Here is a 12,455-nt window from a genome sequence, read left to right as displayed (position 1 = left end):
AAAATATTTTAATTGTTAAATCAGTTTTAGTTACGTGCAATGTGGTTCAAAGGCAATCAGTGTTCCCCATAAGCTGCGCCCACACGCGTGCGCGCGCGCACACACACACACACTCATCACAGTAATGCGCACGCTAGAATGAGCTCCATAAAGGAAGGAATCTTCGTCTGTTTTGTTCACTGCTGTTTACCTAGCACATAGAACAGCACCTGGAACACCACAGGAACCCTATATTTGTGGAGAGAACTGTGCCATACAAAACACAGTGCTTGTGGCTTTATGTGTGTATAAACTGAACGTTCCCCAGAACAACACTGAAAAGTATGAGGTTCTGTTTTCCTTGACTTCATCTTCCATCTTCTGTACTTCCAAGTCCCTGTCAAATCTACTCTGTTCTCTGTGGGCATCTAACAATGTCAAAAATCATATTAATATTTATAACTTTTACATAATGCTTACAATGTCCAGAAAGTGAGCTATGCACTTTACATTTTCACTTAGTTCCCACAATAATATTATAAATCAGGTGATGCTGTAACTCTCATTTTAATTGACGAGACAAACTGAATTACAGAGAGGTAAGTACCTTGAACTACACAAACTAGAATCCCTGACCTCATCAACTTATCATATGGCCTCCCGATGACCTTCTACTAGCTAAGCCCTTTTCCTTACCAGCATGTGAGAGGACAGGCTACCCTTCTTTTCTTATGTCTCAAAATCCCCACTTCGCTTCTCAGTTCTCTTTCCCCAACCCGCCAATGCCAGAATCCCTCCTCTCTGTCTCAACTGGAATCAGTATGCTCTCAGGCACGTAGGATGGCTGACTAAACTTGTTACCCATTAGTGTAAATGTTTCCATCAATGGATTGCCTAAGCCAAACATTTCTATCTTCAACCTTAATCTCTGCTGCTTAATGATAATAATAGATGGTTTTATCGAGTCATTAAGGAATTTGGCCATCAGCAAAAATGGAGAAAAATATCTCCCAACATAGATATAATTTCATTAATTTGATACTGCTCATTATAAAGCTTACTTACCTATTTGTCAAGCATTGTGTTAGGTGATGGGGATACAAAGTTGGGTAAAGCAGAGCCCTGTCCTCTCAGAACTAAAGAAGAGAGGGAACAGAGAAAAATGGCATTGATGGTTTTAAATAAGGTAACGATGGTGGCCCCAAGGAGAGAAGATTAAGTGTGCCTGAAGAGGTCAGATAAGTTTTGACAACAAAGGTAGTTTTTATGTGAGGTCTTAAGAAAAACAATATTAGAGAGAGCAAGAAATGGGGGACTTTAGATTGGGAAAAGGAACAATGTGAGCAAAGGTGAAGAAATGGGTAATTGCATGGATGGACCTAGAGGGCATTATGCTAAGTGAAATAAGTCAGACAGAGAAAGACAAATACTGTATGATTTCACTTCTATGTGCAGTCTAAAAAAGAAAACAAATGAACTAACATAATTCAACAGAAAGAGAGTTATAGATACTGAGAACAAACAGGTGGTTGCCAGAGGGGAGGTGGATGGGGGTATGGGTGAAATAAAAGAGGGAGAGTAAGACGTACAAACTTCCAATTATAAAATAAATGAGTCCGGAGATGAAATGTACAACATGAGGAATATAGTCAATTATACTGTAATATCTGTGTATGGTGACACATGGTAACTAGACTTTTCATCGTGATGATTTTGTAATATAAAGAAATATCCAGTCACTATGTCATGCACCTGAAACTAACATAGTGTTGTAGGTCAATTATTCTTTAATTATTAAAAATATATGCATATATAGACACAGAGTAAATGCATCAAACTGCTCATGGTCATTACCTATGAGAGGTGGGGATTATGGGTGATTGTTACTTTTTACTTTATCCTTTTATGTATTTCTAGTTGAATGCAATGAACATGTATCACTTGTAAAATTAGAAAGAAAACAATAAATGTCATTAAAAATGAAAAATAAATAAATCCCAACCTTATAATAAATTAGGAAATTGAAATATATGCTACATCTGAAGCTAATAAAAGAATAGAAATTAATCCAACAAAGTGTACCACTTTAAAAAGGGGAGAAAAGAACACTATATAAGAGTTTCAGTTCTGTCTTCACCAGTTCTCGACACTGTCAAGTTTTCAAAAAACAATTCAATTGGTGTGTAGTAGTAATTTATTTACTTTAAAATTTTTTTTTACTTTTTAGTTTACATTTTTTTAAATGACTAATGTTGTAGAGTATCTTTTTACATGCTTGTTTGCCATTCGTATTTCTTCACGGGTGAAGTATTTGGATCTTTTGACATTTTAAAAAATTGGGTTGTTTTCTTACTGTTGAGTTTTGAGTTACGTATTTTGAATTCAAATAAGTTATCAAACATACATATTGAAAATCTTTTGAAATGTATAATTACATGTGTGTTTAGAAACTGACAATCTGTGTTAATTAGAATAATGGGGTGGTGATGGGAGCAAAGAGTCTTCACTGAGGCAGGAACAAAGGCTACAGAAACCAAAAGGACCACTGGGTCCGTAGTCCTGCATAAAGAACAGTCCTCCAAGCCTACAAGGCAATGGTCAGGGGACACTCACAGCCATCTTCCTAAAACCACCAGTTTGGGGACATAGAACTTTCATAAGGGAATGTACTATGTATAGCATAGAATGCAAAAGACCTGAAGTTTTACAATAAAAGAGAGGAGTTTTATACTGATTTGTTTAAAATTAAACAACAGATTGTAGAAAGAAATTTGTTTTACTAAAAATTAAGGATGATGAATCACACTAAATTTTAATGAGGAGAATTTTGTAAAACAGGAACTTCAGGTATGTTTTGAAAAACTAATTATAAAATAAACATAATCCTTACCTTATTATTTCTTTCTGTGCTCATGGAAAGGTTGCCTAATTATGCTTAACACACATAATTGCTCCAAGGAGAAGCAACCCAAGTAGGGGGTGCTGTAGCTTGAGAAAATCCATTCTCTACCGAAAGAATAGATAGCTCATCAATAACTGAATTAATACTATTTTTCCTTTCCTTAAGTGTCCTTGATGTTTGTCTAGAATGATTTAGGCAGTACCAGTGGGGAGGCAGGCAGATGATACATTCCTATAAGTAAGTCATGTTTATTCCTAATAAATTTTAAATATTGTAGAAACAATCACAGTAGTAGAGTCTGAGTTGTTTGGCTGCTTTCTTAGGGTACTAATTTATTTTTTAAAAGAAATCCTTAAGTTCTCAATTTAGAGATCATTAGAATAGAAAAATGTTTAAAGAACTAGAGGAATTCTTGGGTAGCCTGTATCAGCTGTAATACACTATAGTACTCTTAATCTGTTGCTCTGTGCCCCTCACACTCCCCGCCAGCCCTCTCCTCTTCTAGTAATCCCAACTCCCTCATAACACAACCATCTACCAGTTTCTCCAGCCAAAAATCTAGCAGTCATCCTTTATTTCTCTCTGTACTTTAGCTCTTACATCCTTGCCATCAATAAATCCTGCTGCTTCTACTTACCAAATATATCACAAAAGGGCTACTTCTCTCCACTGCCAGCACCTCAGCACCCCCCACAGTCCCTTCTCTACTAGACTACTTCAAACCCTCCAAGGGTCTCCATGCTTTCATTATGAATCATTCTCCGTAGAAGAGCCAGTATCATCAACTTTAAAGGCTGGATCTCTATAGTACTTAATATATTTAAAAATATATAAAGAAAAATAGAGCTAACATTAACATAGCCACTAGGAAATTGATTGAACTAGGAAATAAAACTTTACCAACACATTTAAATCCCCTTATATATCTCTCCCCAATCAACTTTCCCATTCATTAACCTCCAACATTCCTGTATTTGATGTTTACCAACACACCTCTTCTGGGGGAATCTATTACATGTATCTGTAAGCAACATATAAATACTATTTCTGCATTTTTAAAGTCTGATAAAATATTTAGCCATTCTCCCGTGACATTCTCTTCCTTAAAACTTAGTTCTAAAGAGGACTGCCCTTCACTCACAGAATGAAGACAGCTAGTGAGGTCATGTCCTGTGATGTTTCATAGACTCAGAGATGGCCCTAATGTGACCTTGGTGTTTTCCCAAGAGTATAGATAGTGCATAAACAGTGTCAACCTCATGATACTTAAAACTGTCTGAACCTCAGTTTACACATGAAGTTTCCAGAAGAATGAATTAAAAGACTGAAAATTATCATATTAAAAATAATTCATCATACTTAGGGAAAAGTAATTTGTCTTATCGTATAAATGACAATTTCAACAAGAGTATAAATTAAATGCAATTATATAAACTGGAAGATAGGGTATTTACATCCAAACATCATTCTAGTAATGGGCAGTTTAGATACATTCGATATAATAAAAATTTAGGATGTTAAAAATATCTACATTTTGGGCATCATAAAAAAGCAAAGACAGGAATTCTTCCTGCCCACTCAGGAACTCACAAATTTTTGCATAACAATTCCACAAACTGATCTCAGAAACAGAGCAGTGATACATTTTCTATGAGTACAGGCTGTGAAATACTATGGATCGTGCTTTATATAATACTGTTTGAGGCAATCTGTATAAGAAATAACATCAAGATTCATAATTGCACAAATCTGAAAGGCCTTACATTTCTCATCACAAATTACCCTACTGTCATAACTCACAAAGAAGTAATTGTAGTATTTTATAAACTGTTTACTGTCTAAGATTGCAAATTGTTTAGCTAATTCATACAAACTTTTTGGCTGCAAATCTTCAATGTCATAGGCCTGGGTCAGGGTATACTCCAGCTTCCAATTAGATTTCCCCTTTAGATTAGCATCTGTCAGGTTCAAGTAATACTGTAGCACATCCTATAGTTAAAAAGAGTAACAAAGCCTGGTTCGTTTTTTGGCATATGAAGTACTACATATCAAGAAGAGTTCTTATTAGGATTTATGTGACATTCTTAATTTAAAGTATAGTCATTTTAAGAAGTGTGCATTGCTTTTAAAGAAAAAGAGTCCTGATAGAAAAATCTATATATTTTTTCATTTAAAAAATAATGAGGGCTTCCCTGGTGGCGCAGTGGTTGAGAGTCCGCCTGCCGATGCAGGGGACCCGGGTTCGTGCCCTGGTCCGGGAAGATCCCACATGCCGCAGAGAGGCTGGGCCCATGAGCCACAGCCGCTGAGCCTGCGTGTCTGGAGCCTGTGCTCCACAACGGGAGAGGCCACAACAGTGAGAGGCCCACGTACCGCAAAAAAAAAAAAAAAGAAAGAAAGAACATCATACAAAATAATCCAACTATACAGAGGGACTTACAAAATAAAAAGCGTTCAATTCACACACATCAGAAGTAACCACTGCTAACAGTTGTATATAAATCAGTCACATGCAGGAGGTGGCTTGTACCAGCGCACAAATGCTGACTGTCAAATTTTCAGGCATCTTGCAAGTTAGTTGGTATCACTTTGGCAGCTTGAAATTGGCCATGATGGGAGTATTTATTCCATGGAAATTGGCAAACACTACAAATCAAAGCACTTTTCCCCCTGCCCGGTGAACCAGCTGTTAAACATTTACCAGCACTCCAGTGTGCTGTTCTAGACTTTATGTACAAAGAAATATAAGTATTTAGAATATATATACCTATTTCCTAACTTTTTGGCTTTTTCAAAAAATGAAATTAAACTATACAAACTGTTTTGCACTTTTAAAAATGATATAGTATTATATCAGGTACATCTTTCTATGTCAGTATACACACACACACATGCACACACACGTGTGTGTGTATCTGAGATTCAGATCCAAAAATAGGCAACTAATAGTTGTAAAAGAATTCCTTTGGGGACTTCCCTGGTGGAGCAGTGGTTAAGAATCCACCTGCCAATGCAGAGGACACAGGTTCAAGCCCTGGTCCAGGGACCAGGGGAGATCCAGGTCCAGGAAGATCCCACATGCCATAGAACAACTAAGCCTGTGCGCCACAACTAATGAGCCTGCGAGCCACAACTACTGAGCCCACGTGCCACAACTACTAAAACCCATGCACCTAGAGACCGTGCTCCACAACAAGAGAAGCCACCGCAATGAGAAGCCCCCACTTGCCGCCACTAGAGAAAGCCCACGTGCAGCAACAAAGACCCAATGCAGCCAAAAATAAATTAATTAATTAATTAATTTTAAAAAATTCCTTTGGACTATTTTCTCAATTGTTTTATCTCCTCATTTAATTTAATGTTTATGGATTAAACTAGATTTTTTCTGCCCTATCTTTTCTTGTAAAAACATGCTCTAGGGATTAACAAATCTATCTCCTACTAAATTTACCTAGGAGAAGAATACAGTCACATCAATAGAGACTTTAACTGAGAAATTCTTTTCAAATTATATTTGTTGAAAGGGGCAGTACCCATAAGCTAAATGCCTGGCCTTTTGAGGCTGAATTGATATAGAGTCATGTACCAGCTCCAGAGAGCTTTTGTCTCAAAAGTTCCAACTCAATTTATTTTCCTTACAAAAAAAATTTTGCCAACATTTACTGAGTGCTTACTGTGAGCCAAGCATTTTTCCACGTGCTTTAAGAATAGTTGTTTGGGCTTCCCTGGTGGCGCAATGGTTGAGAACCTGCCTGCCAATGCAGGGGACACAGGTTCGAGCCCTAGTCTGGGAAGATCCCACATGCCGTGGAGCAACTAGGCCCGTGAGCCACAGCTACTGAGCCTGCGCGTCTGGAGCCTGTGCTCCACAACAAGAGAGGCCGCAATAGTGAGAGGCCTGCACACTGCGATGAAGAGTGGCCCCCGCTTGCCACAACTGGAGAAAGCCCTCGCACAGAAACGAAGACCCAACACAGCCATAAATAAATAAATAATTAATTAAAAAAAAAAAAAGAATAGTTGTTCATGTAGTCCTCACAGCAACTCAGTGAAGTCAGTAATATTTTAATCCCAGTTTTAAGGGGAATAGACTAGGACACAGAGAAGTAGGGTAAGACCACTCATGAGACAGTATGGTTTCAGAGCCTACATTCTTCTTCATAGCTGTGTTCAGGAGAAGAGTAATTAATAACAAATATGGAGTAGTGAAAAGTTTCAAATATATGTAAGTCCACAAACAAGGCGCTACCCAATGAAACCCTTATCTAAGTAAATGTGAAGACCTTAGAAGACAGAAACAGCTTCCCAAAGGCTAACCTCATAAACTCACACTTAGAAAGCACTGACATTCCAAATATAAAAAAGAAGAAAAACATCCTGAGATTTCAACATAAAGTACGACTCACAATAGCTGTGCTGAAAACATTCAACTAAACTAATGAAAACTAAAAAGATATGCATAAATATGGGTCAATTCTAAAATTGTACCAACTTACCAGTAATTTATAATCACGAGGATCATATTGAAATAGTCTGACACCAGGATTGTTGGTCTGCTTTTCTAAAACACTCTTCACTGGAGTAACAGCAGGAGCCACAAACAAAGAATTTATCGGATTTCCTAGACAAAATATATGTACATAAGCATACATTTTTTAATAATTGAGTTTAACTATATTAAAAATATGAACAAATTCCAGATTAAGAGGTTAACAGAAGTAACGGCCAAATGACGTGTGACGCTTGATGGACCCTGATCTGAAACAACACTAAAGAGACACTTTTGAGAAAATAGGGGAAGTTTTACTATGAAGAGATTAAAAGAATTATTGTTGATTTTGTTAGGTAAGTTAATGGTATTATTATTATGTAAGTTATCCATATACTTAGCAATGAATACAGAAGCATGTAGGGCTGAAATACAGTTGATGTATGAGATTTATGTTCAAATACTTCAGAGAAAAAAGAATAAAGAATCATAGGTAAAATAAATGTGGCAAAATCTTGACAGATATTGAATATAAGTGATGGTACATGGGGGTTTGTCTTATAATTCTCTCTACCTATATATATATTTGAAATTTTTCATAATAAAACTATCCAACTTATTACAAGTACACACACACAAAATAGACAAAGCTAGTTTTTTTTGTACTCTACCTATAACAATATTCCAATAATTATATAAGAATTTGATTTAAGTGTCACCATGTTTTACACATATCTGCTATAACAGCAGCCCCCAACCATTTTGGCACCAGGGACCAGTTTTGTGGAAGGCAATTTTCCCATGGGTGGGGAGGGTGGGTGATGCTTCAGGCGGTAATGGGAGCGATGAGGAGTGATGGGGAACAGCAGATGACGCTTCGCTCTGGGCGGCCCCGTTCCTAACAGGCTGCAGACAGCGGTCTGCAGCCCAGAGGTTGGGGACCCCTGTATTATAGAACTAAATTTCTGAGTAAAAAAGCTACCAAATGCTGAAAATAGTCATTTTTACCAAGCCCACTCATTCTAGATGAAGAAGGTAAATAAAGCATTTCAAAAATGTTCCCCAAGGCTTCCCTGGTGGCGCAGTGGTTGAGAGTCCGCCTGCTGATGTAGGGCACACGGGTTCGTGCCCTGGTCCGGGAAGATCCCACATGCCGCGGAGCGGCTGGGCCCGTGAGCCATGCCCGCTGAGCCTGCGCGTCCGGAGCCTGTGCTCCGCAACGGGAGAGGCAACAACAGTGAGAGGCCCACGTAACGCAAAAAAACAAAAATGTTCCCCAATTACTGAAAAAAAAAAATACATATTGATTTTCCTCCTGGCTGACTACTAAAAAATCAGAACTCTTATTTTGTTAACTCTCAGTTTTCTTGCCCTTATACAGAAGTTATCTTTAAAAATAGATAATCGTTGTCTTATTTAATGCTAGAGCTGCTTCTATTTTTTTTCTTTTAATGCTGAGTAGATGACAATGTCGATAAGCACTTAAAAGTAGGAGATTAATTTATTTTAAACCAACAGTAAATTGTGCTTTGCTCTTTAAATTCTGAGAAGTAAATCTAATCATATCAAAGGAAACTTGAGTCTAGCAGGTAAATAAAAAAGAGTGATTCTCTAAACTTGAGGACCTAAAAGAACATTTGAGTGAACTGAGGGTTTCAGAGGCTTTTGTGTCAACAGCAGTCAAATGATGACGGCCTTGTGGAGCTAAAAGGAAGAAACCCAGTGGCAGGACTAAATATGATTTGGACAGTTGCCATCACTCACAGAAGGTAACTGAGAAAAAGCAGGTGCTGGCAGGTAGATTTAATAAAACTTTTAATTTACTGGATCAGTAAAAATTAATGGATTTTTACTATTTTGTTCTAGCATCTTGGACTGAGGAGATGCAAATAGAATGTTATATTACCTTTTTTATCTGAAAGAACCATAAGACTATCTCTGTGAGTGTGTCCATAAAATTGTCCTGCAATGATGTTACTGTATTTTCTAAAAATATCTATCAATTTCTCATTATAGTATTCTCTCATTGCCGTGATGCTCCTTGAATAAGGCAGGTACCCCACTGGAACATGAGCTATGATGTACACCTGGAGAAAGAAACACAAAGAGGACTGATGAGAATCTTTTCACACATTTTTCACAACAAAATGATTTAGATACCCAAGATTGAAAGTATATGAATTAAATTTTAGAAAGCAAATATACCATTTCTCCTATTTATTTACCAAAAAAAAGATGAAATTATGAAACTATTAATGGCCCTATATTTGCACTTGTCTATTGGAACTACATGGTTTATGATATAAGGTAACTGTGACATTGCTCAAATTTTTTAAAAAAATATCAACAGATGTCAATCAATCCCCGGAGCAATAAAAGCAAAATAAAACAAGCAACAACAGCAGAAGGCAAATCACAAATGTTTCATGTAAGAATATCTTTAAATTTTAATACTTTTATTAATACCTGACCCCACTCAAGTCTAATAAGTATACAAGTTTAACCCTCTGTTCATCCCATGATGATGTTGGTCTATGGCATCTACCTTCTCCTTATTTTGCTGAGAGATGTTCAGTGTATTTTCTAGCCATTCAAACTGATTTGCTGGGTCAGTCTTATTTAGGGTCACAATATTTGGGCCATAGTATAAGTTTGTGTTGAGACTGATGATCCTAAAGTTCAGATTAGTTGAAACTTTCTGTGAATAAAAGCCACCTATAAAAACAAATTTGAAACACATTCTGGAATAATACACACACAGATACATATACACTGTGAAAGCAAAATCTTAATTAAGGTTTTCAATCCATTTAGGCAAGTTATACTTATTTCTTATTCTTTAGTTTGCACATACATAGGCTGTCATTGGATAAGAATCAGATTTAACAAACATTTATTGAAAACCTACTATGTGTCAAGTCCAATGCTGCCACTTCCACAAATTGAGGTAACAACAGTTGTATCCAACATTCACTTGAAAAGATAACTAAATGTTTTGGCACTAGGCAATGAGGTACTGAATTTTATAAAAGAAAGATTAATACATCAACTTCTACTTTTGTATGTTTGGGGAATTAAGATAAGAGATATTGTGAAATCTAAAATCCAAAGAATGGGAACACACATGGATCTTGCCAGAGAATACTGAGGAAGAAATGTCAGATAAACCAGAGCTGCTACAATCTCAGGTGAGATGAGGCTTAAAGGTATAACCCCACTCACACCTGTGAACCAGTGGTGACAGAACACCCTGCTCCCGTGGCACTTTCAGCCACTGGGACCCTGACCCTGCTTTCTTCACCCTGGGCCCACTCACCATCCATGCCACTCCCCGGCTTTCAAACATGATAAGGCCTCCAGAGAAACTGGGCACAGGGACTCTGCAGAATTGGCACACCCAAGCAAACATTAAAGATCTAAGTCTAAACAACATGAACTGAGATAAAAAATAGAGATAAAATAGGGATGAGTAAATCTTTCACTTACCTTTCCTTAGAGTACTAATAGCTTCTTCATCCAGCCATGGCTTCCAGAGGCTTGCTACTGCATTGTACACCTTGCTGGTGAATACAGGCAGTTGATCCTGGCCACAAACAATATAATCCACCAGTGAAACTCTGAAGATATGTGGATGAATTAATGTAAATATCACTTGAGCAGTTACTACTATGTTAGGCATCTGGAGATGCAGGAATACTAGATAGACTTGATTTTCAAGGATTTACAACTTAACTGGGGAGATGGAGGACAAAATGCAACCAATCATCTGTAAGACAATGTGCTAGGTACCACCACAAGGGTTCTGGGAGTGGAAAAGCAAGAACAATCAAGTCTAGCCCAGAGAGTCAGCAGGGAGAGTGAAAAGAGCATTTGAACCAGAACTTGAATAATGATTTCATCAAGTTGACAAGAAAGGGAATCAAAGCAAAAATAATGGCTCAGACACCAACACAGTGCCATATACAGAAACAAGCCCTTGTTTCAGCGTGACTGGGGTATAGAATGGACGTGAGAATATGCTTATTATAGAGACACTGAAGGCAGGTTTTAGCCTGAATATGTGGGACCTGGTGTAGCATGCCTAGGAGATGGATTTCAGAATTAAACAAAGTCCTCTGGAATGTTAATACTAGTATAAAGCTTTTTAACTTCTTGAATGAAGACTTATAACCACACGTTTTTGATTTTTTGTTTGTTTTATTGGAGTATAGAGTTGCTTTACAGTGTTGTGTTAGTTTCTGTTGTACAGCAAAGTGAATCAGTTGTACGTATACATATATCCTCTCTTATTTAGATTTCCTTCTCATTCAGGTCACCACAGAGCACTGAGTAGAGTTCCCTGTGCTATAAGGGTGAGGTAAAAAGGGAACCCTCCTGCACTGTTGGTGGGAACGTAAACTGATACAACCACTATGGAAAACAGTATGGAGGTTCCTTAAAAAACTAAGAATAGAACTACCATGTGACTCAGCAATCCCACTACTGGGCATATACCCTGAGAAAACCATAATTCAAAAATAGTCATGTACCACAGTGTTCATTGCAGCTCTATTTACAATAGCCAGGACATGGAACCAACCTAAGTGTCCATCGACAGATGAATGGGTAAAGAATATGTGGCACATATATACAACGGAATAATACTCAGCCATAAAAAGAAACGAAATTGAGTTATTTGTAGTGAGGTGGATGGACCTAGAGTCTGTCATACAGAGTAAAGTAAGGTAGAAAGAGAAAAACATGTTTTTGATTTGAAGTCTCTTTATGTCAGCCTAAATCATATCGTTCTGATTTTTTAAAATAATATATGTATAATACATTACACCGTATTTTTATCATCCTATTTTATCATATTATAATAAAGTATCTTTATGGTGACATAAGCGCAGGGGAAGAAAAAAAACTTCAAGAAAGTACATACTGAATAAAAACCCAGAAATCATTTGTGAAATTGGGTAATTATTCCTATTTTTCATTTCAAAAAATTATGGTAAAAAACTGAAGCCATTTTCTTCACTCTCTTCATTTCCTTCTCTATATTGGTGACACAGACCTATTTCTTAAAGGAGTTTCCCTGTCATCAGT

At 37.1% G+C, this 12,455-nt stretch overlaps 1 protein-coding gene across 7 annotated transcripts in view; it reads right to left on the bottom strand.

The window, feature by feature from the left end:
* The window catches only part of SMPDL3A (sphingomyelin phosphodiesterase acid like 3A), a 29,165-nt gene that overhangs the window by 7,334 nt on the left and 9,376 nt on the right, over positions 1 to 12,455 (bottom strand). For 4 of the 7 annotated variants that reach the window (XM_073789539.1, XM_073789537.1, XM_073789538.1 and 1 more), the window contains exons 4-9: positions 10,857 to 10,953; positions 9,916 to 10,085; positions 9,277 to 9,457; positions 7,378 to 7,502; positions 4,756 to 4,870; positions 1,045 to 1,115 (exon numbers count right to left, since the gene is read on the bottom strand). In XM_073789539.1, the coding sequence (XP_073645640.1) occupies positions 1,045 to 1,115; positions 4,756 to 4,870; positions 7,378 to 7,502; positions 9,277 to 9,457; positions 9,916 to 10,085; positions 10,857 to 10,953 (759 nt within the window). Of the gene's footprint in view, positions 1 to 1,044; positions 1,116 to 1,746; positions 4,871 to 7,377; positions 7,503 to 9,276; positions 9,458 to 9,915; positions 10,086 to 10,856; positions 10,954 to 12,455 lie in introns of those variants that run through there. The other 3 variants (XM_019951894.3, XM_019951901.3, XM_019951900.3) reach the window with 1 other exon arrangement.

The sequence above is a fragment of the Tursiops truncatus genome, chromosome 12, assembly GCF_011762595.2.
Source record: "Tursiops truncatus isolate mTurTru1 chromosome 12, mTurTru1.mat.Y, whole genome shotgun sequence".
NCBI lineage: Eukaryota > Metazoa > Chordata > Mammalia > Artiodactyla > Delphinidae > Tursiops > Tursiops truncatus.
The sequence above is the reverse complement of the archived record's forward strand: the minus strand, read 5'-3'. Positions and strand labels throughout refer to the sequence as shown.